This window comes from Eleutherodactylus coqui, chromosome 1 (genome assembly GCF_035609145.1).
Source record: "Eleutherodactylus coqui strain aEleCoq1 chromosome 1, aEleCoq1.hap1, whole genome shotgun sequence".
NCBI lineage: Eukaryota > Metazoa > Chordata > Amphibia > Anura > Eleutherodactylidae > Eleutherodactylus > Eleutherodactylus coqui.
Window position 1 is genome coordinate 159,671,947 of NC_089837.1, and position 18,578 is coordinate 159,690,524.

The following is an 18,578-nucleotide window of genomic DNA, read 5'->3' on the forward strand; positions in this document are numbered from 1 at the left end:
ATCTGCCCTATCCATTTCTGTGTTTTTTACATGACTTTGGTGATTTGCTAAGATTTTCACAAATGAAAACCTTAGCGGAGCACCAGTCATATACAAAAATGCTCGAGTCGCCCATTGACTTCAATGGGGTTCGTTACTCGAAACGAACTCTCGAGCATCACTGAAAGTTCGACTCGAGTAACGAGCACCCGAGCATTTTGGTGCTCGCTCATCTCTATTCTTAACCAATTCACTATTTTCATCTTGTAAGCTTCCAATAAGCATCTTTGACTTTTTTTTTGCTTTTGACATACCCCCCAAATCCTTGTTTATTGCTTTTGGCCTTTGCTGCAAGCCTCAATTCATTATTAGCTTTAGCTTTTCTGACACTTGCCCTACAGTTTCTGCAGACTGCATTATATTCCTCTTTAAATATTCCTAAATGATTTAGATCTTTGACTTTAGAGCTTTTTGCTACTCACATAAGAAAGTAATGTTCTTTACAACATGATACATTTCTGGATTTTTAGCAGATCATTAAGATATAATGGCATATGGTATATCACTTTGACATATAATATGTTAAATTGTCAAACAACAAAATGTTACTGTAATATTATATTTATCTTGTCCAAACAGAACATGAAGTTGATCCCTATAATAACTGCTGCAAATACTCTGGCTCTTCATCTCTATGTTCCTTATACCGGCAGAGAAGACCTTATGATTATTGCTCTGGATATATCCCACCTGGTCTTGGTGAGCATAAGTAGCATGAGGCTACCCAGCTGTCAATCTTTTATTTTTGAAACTTTTTTTAAAGATAAACTGAATACATTAATGTTTTTATATAGGCTCCTTATTTGGTGACCCCCACATCGACACAATAGATGGAGTAAAATATACATTCAATGGCTTGGGAGAGTTCATTTTGGCCAATGTCAAAGATGAGAATGACACAGTTATCTTCAGGCTTCAGGGGCGTACTGCTAGGGCTGGCAATGGCACGCAGGCAACCAACTTTGTGGGTCTAGCTGCAATATTTCAAAATCAGACAACGGTAAAGTTGGCTTTTTTATGTACAGTATCCACCTTTACAGTGTTTGCACGCTATGTGTTGTACAAAGTTGACAGGAAACAAAGTAAACATACTGTATCATAGTGACTGTATCACTCTACAGCTTTTTCATAACTTGTCTTTTTGTATAGATTGAGTGGATTCTTCAGGGAAGCAATTCAACTATTGTGAAACTCAATGGTGCTGAATATACTTTACCAGGTAAGATAACATTCCACATTATTTATATTGACTGCAACTTTCAAATATTTTTTGGCCCGAATAAAATAGTTTTGTTTGATTAAAAAAAAAGTACAATAGAAAAGCACTCAGAATATTCTTATTGAGCTGTGTTTATTAAGATTATCTTTTGACTTGAGTGAAACTGTTACGTTTCTACATGGTGAAAATATGTCAGCCATCACGGACATCACTGAGGGCAAGAATCTCGCACAAATATGAACTCCATTCTTCTGAATGGACTTATTTACATGAGCAATTTTTTTTTTAACAGTGATACTGCAATTTTTATATTGTTCCCACAGAACACCTCGCCCATTGTTTTCAATGGGAACTTAAAAGACATCACATGGTGCTCGCATGCCATGCGATATGTATGGGAGTGCGATGCGGTGTTTCTCATTGAAATCAATAGGAAACACTTGAGATTCTCTGACGTGTTGAGATCGCAATTAATCCGAATTGATGCAAGGTATTTTTAAATAAAAAAAGACCTCACATCGCTGTGAAAATTGCTTATTGCCAACGAGATATGAGGCCAAGGTTTTTGGACCAGTATCTCGCTAACCAGTGTGAAGGTAGCCTAACACGATAGACAAAGACATTCTGTAGTCAATGTTCACAATGACCGATATAGACGTATATGAGTAAAAAGCAGGAAAGACAAAATAGGCCGAATAACAGTAACAGAACTACAGGGATGGGAACACTATCCCTAACTAACTTTGTTGTGACAGACCTTGAGGGTGAGTACACTGATAGGGGTGAACCGACGTCAGGAACTTAAAGCACCTAGTCTGTCCCTAAATGGAAGCTTGGGAAGACATTTAATGCAGATGAAAAAAAGCTATGTATACAACACAGTATAAGATACAAGTGAATAAGCCCCACACAGAATAAATAGCCACAGATACTTAGTTGACAGGATTTTGCTGCCTAACCAAACAGCTAAGGCAGGAAAATAACCAGTACCAATAAAAAAGCTGGTCAGAAATAGAAATATACTTCCATTATGGTTGATTGTCTGGCATAGGGAAACACCTCCCTGTCAACCAAACTAGTCCATACACCACAGGATATGTAGTAGCAAGTACATTATACACTGAGCCCACTGAAGGATTTTGGACAGATAACCCCTCATGGACCTTCTGCAGTGACAGGAAGAAGGTACTCATCAGCGCCCATTTCTGAATGACAGGGTACATGCGCAGAAGGTGCGGTCCCTTGGGCCAGGGCTGATGTGATATCATCATAGTTCCATTTGACGCGATTCTAGATATTTGTTTGCTGGGTTCAGCTAATGACAATTGACCATTTTCTATAGTAGTATATCTTTAGAACAAAGATTTAGCTAAATCATATCAAATACAACTTAGGGGTCCTATGATAAATGTCAAATAACATTGTTACATTTAGTATGTAAATCCTGTTTTCTGTGATTACACTTGGTTAATATACATGAAATCTTTCCAGACAATGTGACGTATATAAGCAAAATAACACTAGAGAAGACAAGCGGAGATGAAATACAGGCCGCATTCGATGGTGGGATCTCGATTACAGTTTCTGCTGACCAGGGAGCTTTGAACTTTATCACAATGTTCGATATTACCTACAGGAACAGAACAGAAGGTCTCCTGGGTAAGATGCCTTCTCCTGCCAGTTCTTCAATTGTTACAGTGTATTTATGTACAGTATTGTAAATATGTTACCTTGTGATCTGTAGTATATTGGCTTTAAAAATGTACATGATTTCACAGGAGTTTTCAATGATGATAAGACCGATGATCTGATGGCAGCAAATGGGACCAAACTGGAATTTAATGGCGTGAAACTTCCCAATGAATCCCTGATATTTGAAATTGGAATGACATGTAAGTGGTTATCTGAATGTAACTTGTGTTCCTTAAAAAGACCTATTAGTTCTAAGATGAGCGACTTAATTCACTGCTTTTACCACTTTGTGGTGTAGCAGATTTGCTGGTACACAGAATAGAATGGGAGAATCACATGATAAATTGTGGAGAATACTGATGTAAAATGGAAAACAACGGATCCATTTTTTCCCCATTTTTTCTCAATAGGGTTTCAAAAACATGGAAAGTAAATAAAAAGGCTTCAGTTTGCTTCTGTTTCGTTAGGTTTCCGTTTTTATGGACAGAAAAATAGTCTGCAGCATTATTTTTCCATTCAGAAAAATCGTGAACCTGAAAGACTTCAGTTTGCTTTCCTTTTTATGGAAATTGCACTGAAATCAATTGAGAAAAAAGTGGATCTGCTATTTTCAGTTATATTGCAGTTTCTCTACTCCAAAAATGGAGCAGATAGATAAAAACCCTGAACTGAGTCCTAATGCAGGTGTGAAAGCAGCCTTATATAAACTCTAATATGCCAAACACAATTATAGGATCCCATTTACCCGGCATATGCCAAAATAGTGTCCTTCAGGGCTCATTCCCACGAGCAGACAGTACTTTTATTTTCATTGATCCATTCACATAAATTGCATGTAATATGCTCATGAAAAAGTACACAGCATGTTCTTTTTTTTTACGTACAGCCCTTTTGTTCACTATGGGTTGCACCTCCCACGGTGATAAAACACTGCGTTTTAGGCACACGGCCGTGTGAATGAGCCCTTAGTCATAAGTCCAGGCAGTAGAATTAGAAAGTGTTGCACTCTCTATTGATCATGTAATTTGTTCCCCAGGGAAAACAACACCTTTGGACAGCATCTTCATCTACGATGAAACAACTGGAGAATCCTGGAACACCTACAACAACAACACATTTGTACCAATGTTTTACGACGAGCTACTTCTGACCAGTAGCAGTGATGCCATCGATAAAGCAAATCAAACATGTCAAGGAAACGATGAATGTATTTTTGATATTCTGAGTACTGGAAATGATGCTTTAGGAGTCGCCACACTTACTAGTTTCAACTCAGCGACAGAACAAAACAGCTTGATGAGTAAGAAATATCCTTTACTCTCTGCTTTATGTTTTTTTCTTATACTTTTTCAGTAATTTTATATATTTTTTGCTTTAATTCCAAGAATATACAGCAGTGACAAGTCAAAATTGCCATTCTATCTCAACATTCTTACCATGTCCTTCTTTAGAAATACTATCCTCTAGGTTGGGTGCATGACCTTTTCCTGTCCAAAGGCCACATTGTCAAACTGTATCTCTCCCACGGGCCACTATAAACCTTAGTCCGCTTTCACACGGATGCTATGATTTTCAGCCACAGTCCAGCCGAAAATCGCATGAACAAGAAGCAGCAGTTGTTTATGCACCCGTTCAGATGGCCGGGGTGCGGCGTGTATACGCCACACCCGAGATACCGTCTGGCGGAAGGAGAGCTAAACTTCTTCCCCCTCTCTGGCTCCTAGCAATGGGAGGGGGCAGGAGCTAGTTTTCCAAACTCCGCCACCTTGCCGGCTGTCTGCAGTGGGACGGGCGGGAGCTAGAGTGCTAATCTTCTGCCCCCTCCCTTTGCTGACATCTGGCAAGGGGCAGCGAGGGGGAGCGAAGGGGAAGGAATTTAGCAGAGACGCTGCTAAACTCCCTCCCATCTCCCTTTGCTGGAAGCTCTCATCGGCTTCCATAGGATTCTATGGGACCGATTGTATTCCGACCGGAAAAGACAGATCCAAAACTATCTTTCTCAGCCGCCATAAAAAAACAGCTGGCCGCAATGCGCATCGTATGCGCTATCTTTGCCGGTCAGCCGTTTTTACGCACCGGTAAATCGCTCATCTGAACTAAGACATTGGAAACCGATGCCTCAGATGGGTGGCGTATATTGACGTGAAAATGCGGCCGATATAAGCCCATGTGAATGAAGCCCTAAATGAATATTACCATCTAAGACATCTATGCCATATCTAAATATTATGTCAGAAATGTTTGATAAGTGACGATTCCACTTCCCAACTATTGCGAGAATGGGGATCCTCTTCTCCCCATATGCACTCCAAAAAACTAGAAGATGCATGCAGCTCTCTCCACTGTAATTTGCTGATATATGAAGATCTCAGAGATGATCATGCAGTGTATCACAAGTACTTAACTACCAGATAGTAGGGGGCTGCACAAAATAGCATCACAGCCCCCAGAACATGATTTGTGCGCCCCTGCTCTAGATGAACAAACCATTAACACATTATAGCCCAAATCTGTACAATCAGTTAATAAAAGGTGCAACTTGTCTCTACAGATAACTTTCCTCCGAATGTTACTGGACCCACCACCATTAGCACTAAGCTGTTGGAGCCGATAACTGTCTATTACACAGGCACTGATGATAGCAATGAAGCGGTGATCTTCTCTCTGCAGACAGACTCCTCTGACATCAATATAACAGGTGAGAATATGTCAAGTGGTCGTGATAGTTGCAATATATAGCCGAAGCTGCCTTGCAGTTTAAGTTCTCTTTCAGGCGAGTGTATACGTTTTCACGATGGCTGAAAATCGCATGAAAAGGAATAACCCACAATCATGTCCTGGTCTTAATTCGCATTTTCTCGTCCATTCAGACAGGCAGGTGCGGTGTATTAGCGGAAAAATACTCTGCAGTGCGGAAATCCTTCAGTCAGCATAAATTCTCGTAATACTTTACTAGAGGCAGCTGTAGTCTTTTCCCAGCACTGGATGCAGTTAAACCCACTCTCTTTTTTTCAAGCTCCCATAGTAATCTATGGGAGCCTCCAGCGTATCTCAACAAAAAGATAGGGCAAGACCTATGAATAAGTCCTTAGGCTGTATTTACATGCATGATACGATTCTGCTGTGTGATATGCGACTTGCAGTGATTTTTTTCAAAATTTAACCATCTGTCCAAGTGAAAAATATTGCCCTTGTGAATAAACACCTTCAAATGAATGCGTTCATTTTCCATGTGAGTTCTGTCCATATTGAACAGCACTTACGTGAGTTTAAGGGCGCCCACCCACTGGCGTTTGCGATTTCCGCGCGTGAAAAACGCCGCGTTTTCGCGGTGCTTTTCCCGCGGCGTTTTTTGCTGCGTTTTCGCGGCGTTTCCATTAATTTCCATTGACTTTCATGGGTGCATTAGGAGAAAAATAAGGACACATATGCAACTGCCGGTTCCTATGTTAAAAAACGCAACGCAACGCAAAACGCCAGTGGGTGGGAGTACATTCAATTCTAATTGCTCTTGAGAAAAAACGCAGAGAAACGCAAATCGCCAGTGGGTGGGCGCCCTAACAGCCGTGTAAAAGGGCCCTTAAAGTATCCAATCCAGCCTATGAGTTTGCTATGAGCCAATCACTTAATTGAAATATAAAGCATACCAAATCAATAATTTCTTTACTTAATAAATGTGCTTCCTTCCCTTCCTTCTTTTCTGCTGTACAGCTGATGGGATGTTGGTATGGAATCCCACCAGCTCAACACCTATTAACGTCACCATAGTGGCCAGTGATACCAAAACCACCACTGCAGTGGTTCTAACCCTGGTGCTCTGCAACTGTACCAACAATGGCAGCTGCCTCTATGATGGTGCCATTACTCTAGGAGATGAGACCACAACCTTCCAGGTAAACCAACATATTGAATAATGGCCATTGTATTTTACTACAGTGGGATGCATCAGGGGCGTACCTAAGGGCTATGGGGCCCGGGTGCAGAAGTTCAGCTTGGGGCCCCCCCCTGGGCCTCCACCCCACACTCCCCCATACCCATACGTAGATCGTGCTGCATACATGATCTCCCCCTTGGCGTAATTTTTCCAAACATGACGCATTTCCTGCACATGAACATTTGTTTGTAGCCCCGCAGGCCACTCTCACACACACAGCGCTTTTTACCGCTAGTAGCGCGGTATCCCGAGCGCCGTACTAACCGCGGTACAACACTCCCAGAGATTTTAATGAGCTTACTTAAACCTGCGCTCGAACACGGTGTTTCTAACGCTGTGATTTTCGAGAGCTGTCTGTTCTATTTTTGCGTTGTCGTGGTTTTTAACACACCTCCTCACAATGATGGGGTGTATTAAAAAGTGCCGTCAGACGCTGTAACCTGTGTTTGAAAACGCTGCTCGAAATCCTGGTAAAAATGCCACGATTTCAAGCTGCGTTTTCTGAACACGTGTCTATCTATCTATCTATATACTATCTATCTCATATCTATCTATATACTATTTATCTATCTATCCCATATCTATCTATATACTATCTATCTATCTATCTATCTCCTATCTATCTATCTATCTATCTACTATCTATCTCATATCTATCTATATACTATTTATCTATCCCATATCTATCTATCTATCCCATATCTATCTATCTATCTATCCCATATCTATCTATCTATCTATCCCATATCTATCTATCTATCTATCTATCTCCTATCTATCTATCTCCTATCTATCTATCTATCTATCTATCTATCTATCTATCTATCTATCCCATATCTATCTATATACTATCTATCTATCTATACACTATCTATCCCATATCTATCTATCTATCTATCTATCTATCTATCTATCTATCTATCTATCCCATATCTATCTATATACTATCTATCTATCTATCTATCTATCTATCTATCTATCTATCTATCTATCCCATATCTATCTATATACTATCTATCTATCTATCCCATATCTATCTATATACTATATATCTATCTATCCCATATCTATCTATATACTATCTATCTATCCCATACCTATCTATATACTAGCTATCTGCTATCTATATACTATCTATCTATCTGCTATCTATATACTATCTATGTATCCCATATCTATCTATATACTATCTATCTATCTATCTATCCCATATCTATCTATACACTATCTATCTATATACTATCTATCTATCTCATAACTATCTATACACTATCTATCTATACACTATCTATCTATCTGTATACTATCCATCCCATATCTATCTATATACTATCTATCCCATATCTATCTATATACTAGCTATCTGCTATCTATATACTATCTATCTATCTGCTATCTATATACTATCTATGTATCCCACATCTATCTATATACTATCTATAGATAGATAGTATATAGATAGATATGGGATAGATATATAGCAGATAGTAGATAGATAGCAGATAGATAGCAGATAGATAGATAGCTAGCAGATAGATAGCAGATAGATAGATATGAGATAGATAGATAGACAGCAGATAGATAGCTAGCTAGCAGATAGATAGATAGCAGATAGATAGATATGAGATAGATAGATAGATAGATAGGAGATAGATAGATAGATAGGAGATAGATAGATAGATAGATAGATAGCAGATAGATAGCAGATAGATAGATAGATAGCAGATAGATAGATAGATATGAGAGAGAGAGAGAGATAGATAGATAGATAGATAGATAGATAGATAGATAGATAGATAGGAGATAGATAGATAGCAGATAGATAGATAGATAGATATGAGATAGATAGCAGATAGATAGATAGATAGCAGATAGATAAAGGAGGGAGACAGACAGACAGACACACACATATGCACTTACCCCAGGGCCCGGTCCACTTCTCCTTCATGTGACAGCAGCAGCAAGCCAGCAACTCAGAAGCTTCCCGTCCAGCAGGAAGCAGGGGGCAGCACATGATCACTGTGCTCTGCCGCCCCATGTGAATTCTTCCCTCCTCCCCTGCCGTCCCATGTGACTTCCTCCATCCTCCCCTGCCGGCCCATGTGAGTTCCTCCCTCCTCCTCCCTGCTCTGCCGAGCCTTCCTCTCATGCTGGCCGTTTCGGCTACCGCATGATGAGAATTTTGCTGCAGTCAGAACGGCCAGCGATTAATGCACTAAATGTGCATGTTGGTATTGCAGAGGGTGGCCTCGGGGCCCCCTGAGCTCAGGGGCCGGGTCGCCATGGCGATCCCAGCACCCCCTGACGCTACGCCTATGGGATGCATATTTAATTACATGTCCAGTTTCTATAAGTGCTGCCATCTACTGTCTTACAATGCAGGTCGCTGGATGTAACTGTTCTGCTGCGTGGACCGGAATGTTCTGTGAGGAGGATTTTGATGCTTGTGCAGAAAACAAATGTTTTACTAACAATTCTTGTATAGATGATAAAGCACCTGGGGAAGGATTTCGTTGTGGTGCTTGTCCTCCTAATCTAACTGGAGACGGGATAACCTGTACAGGTGTGTAAATGCTTCGCCTTACTTCTCCATATAGAGTTTGTCATATGATTTTTAGTGATCTAATTCTGATATCAGGTGGCAGATATTGCCATCATTCATAGAGAATAGGACACTGTTTAAACTCCTTCCTACAATATTTATATAGTTTATTGGAGATGGGTTCAGTTTTCCTGAGATTTGGTACATTTAAAGAGTACAAACCTTTACTTTTTAAACTAGAGTGTTTGGCATCTTGTAGTCTGTTTCTAAGGAGACAGAAAGCATTAAAGAATTTCTCCGTCTGATTACAATTGTTTAAAAAAGGATCAGAATGGTGTGAAAAAAAATCCCTGGTTGCAGCATTAACCTACTACAGCAGGGCATTCGCTTAAGTAGTCACATGTTTGTGATGAGAGGCACCAGGAAGTAGAACTCGCCAGAAGACCTGGGAAGCATCAGAATAGTAGTCACTAGGGATCAGTAAGGTGAGCATGACAGGCATGCATCATTTCGCACATTTTTTGCATGTTGCTTTTTTGCACGCACTTTCGTGTATTTTACTGTACTTTTTGCACGCGAAAAAAACACACCGATGCTCTCAGCCATTGGAATTGCTATTTAGTTTAATGAGTTTGATCTGTGTTCTTTTCCTGCGCAAAAGTGCAGGAAAGTGGGGCATGTTGCGTATTTTACGCACGCCAAATAAGCACATTTAAACGAACCGAATAAAATCAATGGGTTCTTTTTTTTTTGCTTATTGCACATGCAAATTATGCGCACACAAATATGCTCATGTGACACAGACCTCGGGGCTTATTCACACGAGCATATATCGGACGCTGTTTTCATAGCCGGCTGATATACACTACCATCTGAGTTGTCTTCCCCGTTCACCTCCGCCCCTCCCATTGCTGGCTGCGGACAAGGGGCGGTCAGGGGGCAGAGGTTTAGATCCGCCCCCTCCATTTGCAAACAGCCGGAGGGAAGGAGAGGGGCAGAGAGCCGGTGAGGGAGAGCGAAGGGTGAAGACAGCTCAGATGGTAGCGTATATCGGCCGGCCATGAAAATGCGGCCGATATACGCACCCTTAAATAAGCCCTCAGGCTGCGCTCACATCAGCACTTTATTTATGGTCTTCTGTTTCATTCTAAAATGAAAAGCAGAAAATGGATTGATTTCTATGGGGATTACTTCTTTTGTTTCAGTTTGGTTTCATTCTGCTGGTTTCTGTATTTGCGACAGAAAAAAAGACTGACCTGCAGGGAGTACTCGCAGCCAAGGCCAGAGTATTACTGCAGGCCACAGATACACCCCTAGGATAGGGAATGCCCACTAACAGGATAATAGGGGTTGTATTTGTCACGCGTGATGCCACCCTTCCTACACACACCGGAATGACTCTCGGCGGAGAATAAATGCAGCGACAGTCAGTTCTTAGTACCACAGATGTCTAGGAACAATTAGAGCCCAGAATTAACTTTCCTTGAAAACTTGGAACAGATAATACAATGCAGTTCAATTTAAAACTTTACAATTCAGGCAAATGACTTTAGAATGTAGTACCTTCACACGGCTCTCATTAGCTCAAAGACACACATGTGTGAACAAAGACTCTTATCTTGCAGTACCTCCACCCCGACTTGAAGATGCGTGGGTGTGACAATTAAAGGGTGTACCTCTACGCGGTGATCCAGGCTCCAGACAGCCGTGTAGGAAACTTAAGTGATTAGATAGTACTTCTGCACTGGCATTGAGAAGAAGTAGTTACTTACAGATGCTCTCTCACTCTTGGATGCTCACTCAAAGCATTCAACCCACAAGTAGTACAGGATATCTCTCCTCCTTTTCCATCTTCACCACAAGAAGGCTGAAGGTGCCTCCATGTGGCTCTGTGTTAGGTGGCAGACAAGATGGAAGACCACTACTCAGACCTTTTCCTGCTCTCAAGCATTCAGTCTTATACCTTCTCTCATCCCACATGACAAGACAGACGGTACATTTACATGCAGGCTTTGGATTTTATTAAACATTAACCCTTCAAGCGCTGCAGCTGGGGAACACACAAATAACAAGACAGTTTTGCACAGTGCATCAACATAAGACATACATGTATGACATTTATGGAGGGTACCAGGATGATGTACTGGGTCACTACAGAAGCATCTCATGATGGATGAGGAAATTGTAGCTCTGCGTAAAAAAAAATAAGGCCCCTCTCACATAAGAGTTTGTAAAAACACTGCGTTTTTCAACACAGCTTTTACAACGTTGAATGCAGCGCACAAATGCTAACTTAGCCGCGCTAAAACGCTCCTGTGAATGAGGCCTTAAAAATGCAGTAAAACGCTGTACGCAGTGTTTTACAGTATTTTTTATGTACCCATTCAATGGGCAATGCAGGGCATCAAAAACGCGATGCAACACTCGAAAGTAGAACATACACCATTCATTTTTGCGCACGTTGTAAATGCTGTGCTAAAATGCTTGTCTGAGAAGCTCCATTGAAATTAATGGAGGTTCAGTGCAGCGATTTTACTGGGCGTTGAAAAAACTACAAAAAAAACACTTGCGTGAGAGAGGCCTAAAGGTGAAATTCTTGTACTTTTTAGTCAAACTAAACACAATTATTTATTTCTAGATATCAATGAATGTCTTAATACATCAATTTGTCAGCAAATTTGTATCAATTCCCTGGATGGATACAACTGCAGCTGCGAGGCGGGCTATGAAGTGGATGAGCGGGACAGATCTCTGTGTGCCGGTAATGCATTATGCTCCATTTTGTCTTTCAATCAAAAATAGTTTTACATGACTTAAAGGTAGTTCAGCTGAAATAAATGATGTTACTAATATCACACAAATAAAGGTAGTGCAGCTGAAATAAATGATGTTACTAATATCACACAAATAAAGGTAGTGCAGCTGAAATAAATGATGTTACCTATATCACGCAAATAAAGGTAGTCCAGCTGAAATAAATGATGTTACTAATATCACACAAATAAAGGTAGTGCAGCTGAAATAAATGATGTCACTAATATCACACAAATAAATGTAGTGCAGCTGAAATAAATGATGTTACTAATATCACACAAATAAAGGTAGTCCAGCTGAAATAAACGATGTTACCATTATCACACAAATAAAGGTAGTCCAGCTGAAATAAATGATGTTACTAATATCACACAAATAAAGGTAGTACAGCTGAAATAAATGATGTCACTAATATCACACAAATAAAGGTAGTCCAGCTGAAATAAATGATGTCACTAATATCACACAAATAAAGGTAGTCCAGCTGAAATAAATGATGTCACTAATATCACACAAATAAAGGTAGTCCAGCTGAAATAAATGATGTCACTAATATCACACAAATAAAGGTAGTCCAGCTGAAATAAATGATGTTACTAATATCACATAAATAAAGGTAGTCCAGCTGAAATAAATGATGTTACTAATATCACACAAATAAAGGTAGTCCAGCTGAAATAAATGATGTTACTAATATCACACAAATAAAGGTAGTCCAGCTGTAATAAATGATGTTACTTATATCACACAAATAAAGGTAGTCCAGCTGAAATAAATGATGTTACTAATATCACACAAATAAAGGTAGTCCAGCTGAAATAAATGATGTTACTAATATCACACAAATAAAGGTAGTCCAGCTGAAATAAATGATGTTACTAATATCACACAAATAAAGGTAGTCCAGCTGAAGTAAATGATGTTACTGATATCACACAAATAAAGGTAGTCCAGCTGAAATAAATGATGTTACTAATATCACAGAAATAAAGGTAGTCCAGCTGAAATAAATGATGTCACTAATATCACACAAATAAAGGTAGTCCAGCTGAAATAAATGATGTTACTAATATCACACAAATAAAGGTAGTCCAGCTGTAATAAATGATGTTACTAATATCACACAAATAAAGGTAGTCCAGCTGAAATAAATGATGTCACTATATCACACAAATAAAGGTAGTCCAGCTGAAATAAATGATGTTACTAATATCACACAAATAAAGGTAGTCTAGCTGAAATAAATGATGTTACTAATATCACACAAATAAAGGTAGTCCAGCTGAAATAAATGATGTTACTAATATCACACAAATAAAGGTAGTCCAGCTGAAATAAATGATGTTACTAATATCACACAAATAAAGGTAGTGCAGCTGAAATAAATGAGGTTACTAATATCACACAAATAAAGGTAGTCCAGCTGAAATAAATGATGTTACTAATATCACACAAATAAAATAACTCCAAACCTTTAGAATCCTTAAAGAGGACCTGTCACTGGATAAAGAACAGCATGGCTGCATGGCTCTAGCTATGGTCCTCCCATACTCGCCTCACTTTGCATGATGAGCTCTTAATAAGGTCCGCCTCCTGGCTCTGACAATGTGTTAAGTGGGCGATCCTACCACTCACTCTCAGTGAGTGATGTCAGACTGTCAATCAGGTCTGATGTCACCCACTGACAGGGAGCAGTGGGGACTGCCCACTTTATACAATAACAGTCAGCACCAGGATAAATAACAGAGAGAGTCAGTGGGGTTCAGGCTGCGGAGCAATGCAATCAGTCCCGCTGACTTTATCCAATGAAAGATACTCTTTATCTAACTGATTCCTATACATTTTAAAGTTAATAGTTTTTCTGCTTTTCTTCAGACATTGATGAATGTAGCAATGGTGCCAATGATTGTGCCAGCAATAGCAACTGTACCAACCTTCCTGGAAATTATACTTGTGACTGTTTACCTGGCTATGAAGGAAATCCCTCCCTACTCTGTGTTGGTAAGGCCTGCTGAAAATTCCATCATCCTGTAATATTTGTAACATTTCTTGCTCCCCAATTATATATATATATATATATATATATATATATATATATATATATATATATATATATATATATATATATATATATATATATATATATATATATAAATATATATTATGCTTTGTATTATCTATATATTACCACTTCATACAATCTGTCAGAATTTACTGGGATACTGAACCCAGCAGGTGTATATGTGTGTGTGACCATATGATAACATTCAACCTAACATCCAGGTCTGATGTTAATATATGGGCCGTCCGAGACACATAAGTTCAGCGGCTGCATATGCAAGTACGGCTGCATGTTAGCACTCAGTTAATCATTAAGGCTTTATGTGAGCCTAGTTACTGGGACACTGAATCCAGCGGGTGTACATCTGTGTGTGGCCGTATGATAATGCTCAACTTAACATCTAGGCTTGACGTTGATATATGGGCCGTTTGAGACACTTCAGGTAGCGGCTGTATATGCATGTATGGATGCATGAGGCCACTCAGTTAACCACTGAGGCTTCATGTTAGCCCAAAACTTAATCTCCATTATCGTGATGAACCAGTTACAGTTATACTGAGTGTATAGATTAAGTGGACATTGAAGTTTAAATTAACTAAACAGACACCTAGATATACGGTATTTATCAGACAGACCATTATTCCCTCTGGAGTTCCATATACCTAAACATGAGGGATAATTGGTAGAGCTTAGACTACTACTTAGCCTCTGTAGCAACATCAAAGACTACCAAGATAACACTGCTAGGCAAACAATAATCCCAATAGATTTACATCAAGGGATGTTAAAAAGTTTAAAAAGGAGGAGCAAGTCTATGATAAGAAGAGGATAAGCTATAAGGGTGGCTGTTAGGGACTGATATCATATATCCCCCAATCTTATGATATGAGCTATTCCATGTAGCGTTCCTTAAGTGTGGTGGATATTATTTTTGAGGAGCAACATATGATTGAGGGTTCTGTATTAAATAGCCCCACCATTGGATGCACACAATTATCGGCATAGTATCACATCTGCTCTATATATATATCCACAGTTGACTCTGATTCAGTGCATTGAGGCTGCAATCATGATGCTATTTGTCATCTATTAGACTATAAGTGACTCCCACATTATACGTTACCTGGCAGTGTGTATATCAATTCCATTAGTGGTCTAGTTTATGAAACCTGGTTCCTAATACACCAAGCAGTACATTTTTGTATGTTTTGTCTATGTTCCTAGTAGTGGGTCCCATATTTTAAATTTAATAATAAAAGTTAATTTTTAAAGTTTGTAGATTCTTTACAGTGATTTCTAATTTTATAGAGGAACCGATCTGTCTCTGTGATTAACCAATGATATATATTATATGCTGTATATTATCTATATATAACCACTTCATACATTGACAGCACTGAAATAATATTCAATACTTTGCGTATTATTTTTTATCTATCTATCTATCTATCTATCTATCTATCTATCTATCTATCTATCTATCGTGTACATGCTATATTTCCCACTAATTTAATAACTATTTTTCCAACAGATATCGATGAATGTGCCGATAACACATCCAACTGTGCCAACCAATCGTTCTGCATAAATACCAATGGATCCTATTTATGTCAGTGTCTTCCAGGATATAGTGGAGAGAGCTGTTCAGGTAACATTTAATGAGACAAATACAGAAAGATGTTATTTCATTTGAATTCTCCAATGTTACCTGTCTAGAAGATCTGGAGTCTACCCACTTGTCTATTCTAGCAGAAAATAATATATAGCGTATAAATATAAATCCATATAACTGAGAATTTCATAGCTTTACATTTATAAAATAATAATTTTTCTCTCTAAGTCTGATAACATTTGGTTCTATAAATGAATCTGTCACCTAACCAATGTAAATAAAAGAAGTTTCACATTTTGTGTTAAATGGGTCCCCTGATAATAGGCTGATTACAGGGTTGCCACTACTGGGTTCCCCCATCCATCTGCTGTAATCCGTAAGGGAAGCACAGCAGTAAGTGTTTAGTTTCCCTGCTGCACCACCACAGGTGAAAGCAAGTATTACACAGTTCTTATTAAATGGATGCACAGATGTGTAGGATCTCTAGGGCCAGGCTGGGACTAAAAAGCTAACAAACCCCACTACCCCACTTGCAATATTGCCCCCTATATTGTGAAAAAATAGCATTGTGCCATGTGCGCTGTAGGGAATTACACACAATTAGTTACCTTCCTTTTAAATCTGTAAATCAACACAAGAAGGAAAATAAAAATAGAGGATAGAAATACCTAATTATATATCCAAACGAACAGGTGCCGGAGGCGGAGTCTAATAGGTTGACTTACTTGGCAAACATGGAGGCCTTTGTCAGGCTTCCAGCTGCCATGGGAACCCATTGGTACCTTGTAATCAAGCTGCAGGGTGCTGGTATCTAGCAGAAAGGGTTCCCTCCCCCCTGTTATCTGCTTACATGGTGCAGTTATTGATTGTGACACATATGGGGTTAAACTGCTAGGATCTGATATTTCTCTGCTACTGGCTGTTAGATCAGAAGTCTGTTTATCAGTAGTCAGCCAAGCCACTGCCTTAAAAAGATGTATGTGCAAATTAAAAGCACTTTAATGGAGGTCAGTAAGAAGGCATAATGGCCTTCACTCTGGGGTTAAAGGGGTTGTCCCAGAAAAAATATTGTTTATAGTTAAATCTAGCCCATATGATTATTTTATATATTTACACTTATTGGAATAAGTGTTTCTCTCCCCAGATATTCTAGGACTAATGTTAGAATAGCGCCACCTACTGTTTCTATTGAAGAGCTATTCTGTGTCCAGTCCACCTCAGTAAATGTTCCATAGTGGTCACATATACTCAGTCTTGCTTCTCTCTCTCCTCCACTTGGTATGTGAAGAGGTCCCTGGTGCAGTGAGTGGCAGCTTCTGGAGCTGCTGAGCAAGTGCTAAAAGACTGTGAAAGTGTTACTCCAATTATTTTTGTAAATAAGGAAAAAGGAACAATACCTCTGCAGCGCCACCTATTGGATGGCAGCATTCTTACAAATCAATATCCAACCTTTTATACAGGTCCTTGGAACAATGATTGTTATTTGAAAACCAAGTCAGAATACATAGACTCTGGATAATATAAGTACTCTCCTTACGGAGTGATGATACCCCTACCGATCCACGTCATAGGCCTCTCACTAGCCGAGCCAGAATCCTCCTGCACACTGATGAGGGGCAAAATGGCTGTCTGTGTATGGTTTCTGGCTTGTTTTTCCATTCCCAATCATTGTTTCAAACACCTGCATAAAGGATCGGACATTGATTTGCAGGAATGCTGCCATCTTATAGGTGGCGCTGCAAAGTTATTGTTCCATCTTCTTTACTTACATATATTTTCTAGAGGAGCATGCGTGGCCTTTTAAGTCTCCTCACTCACCTTCTAGGTGCTCCCCTTAAAGGGGTTGTCTCGCGGCAAGCATCAAAATTTTACATTACCCCATTCCCCCTGTCACCCCCCTGGCATAAAATAGCAAATTAAAGCGGTTTTTAAACCGCTTGCTACTCACCGATCCGACGAAATAAGGAGTTTAAAAAATCTTCTCCCTAAGATGGCCGCCGGTCCTTTCTCAGGGATGCACTGCGGTTTTCTCCCATGGTGCACTGCGGGTCTTCTCCCATGGTGCACCATGGGCTCTGTGCGTTCCATTGCCGATTCCAGCCTCCTGATTGGCTGGAATCGGCACACGTGACGGGGCGGAGCTACGATGACGACGCGGTGACCAGCTCTCCGGCACGAGCGGCCCCATTCAACAGGCAGAAGACCGCACAGCGCAAGCGCGTCTAAAAAAGCAAGAAGCCAGCGAAATTAGACGGAGCCATGGAGACGGGGACGCTAGCAACGGAGCAGGTAAGTGAATAACTTCTGTATGGCTCATATTTAATGCACGATGTATATTACAAAGTGCATTAATATGGCCATACAGAAGTGTATAACCTCACTTGCTTCCGCGAGACAACCCCTTTAAGGAGTGAAGATACCCCTCCCGACTTCAATTATGCTTGCTCACCATCTCTTCCGATGTCAGAAGCAATTTCAGGAGCAACCAGTCGACACATCACGCATCCTTCTACATACCCAACGGGGCAGAGAGAGAAGCAAGACACAGATTAGAAGCAGCAGGCGATGCTATTCTAATATCAGTCCTTGAATATCCAGGAATATAAATATTTTTAGTAAGTGTAAATACAAAAAATATTTATAATTATGGGCTAGATGAAACTA

The 18,578-nt window shown here is 39.7% G+C and overlaps 2 protein-coding genes and 1 long non-coding RNA gene across 3 annotated transcripts in view; all 3 read left to right on the forward strand.

Annotated features, from left to right (window-relative positions):
- Positions 1–1,091: 1,091 nt before the first annotated feature.
- LOC136631009 (mucin-like protein) lies at positions 1,092–4,306 on the forward strand. The gene is made up of 5 exons (XM_066605556.1): positions 1,092–1,121; positions 1,189–1,258; positions 2,750–2,917; positions 3,037–3,150; positions 3,987–4,306. The coding sequence occupies exons 1-5, from the start codon at positions 1,092–1,094 to the stop codon at positions 4,304–4,306; spliced, it is 702 nt and encodes a 233-aa protein (XP_066461653.1).
- Positions 4,307–5,566: 1,260 nt separating this feature from the next.
- Positions 5,567–9,378, forward strand: LOC136627401 (uncharacterized). The gene is made up of 3 exons (XR_010792789.1): positions 5,567–5,648; positions 6,662–6,843; positions 9,267–9,378. It is a non-coding gene; the product is annotated as an uncharacterized lncRNA (long non-coding RNA).
- Positions 9,379–11,595: 2,217 nt separating this feature from the next.
- LOC136631165 (fibrillin-3-like) overlaps positions 11,596–18,578 on the forward strand; it is a 35,165-nt gene continuing 28,182 nt past the window's right edge. The window contains exons 1-4 of the mRNA XM_066605567.1: positions 11,596–11,620; positions 12,065–12,187; positions 14,116–14,241; positions 15,834–15,950. Of these exons, the coding sequence (XP_066461664.1) occupies positions 11,596–11,620; positions 12,065–12,187; positions 14,116–14,241; positions 15,834–15,950 (391 nt within the window). The remainder of the gene's footprint in view (positions 11,621–12,064; positions 12,188–14,115; positions 14,242–15,833; positions 15,951–18,578) is intronic.

What these genes read in the sequence shown, in the direction of transcription:
- LOC136631009 (XM_066605556.1), top strand. Translation starts at nt 1,092, where the DNA reads ATGTGTTGTACAAAGTTGACAGGAAACAAA. An exon ending in TGCTGAATATACTTTACCAG is followed by an intron (nt 1,259 to 2,749) that starts GTAAGATAACAT and finishes AAATCTTTCCAG; the next exon opens with ACAATGTGACGTATATAAGC. An exon ending in CAGAACAGAAGGTCTCCTGG is followed by an intron (nt 2,918 to 3,036) that starts GTAAGATGCCTT and finishes ATGATTTCACAG; the next exon opens with GAGTTTTCAATGATGATAAG.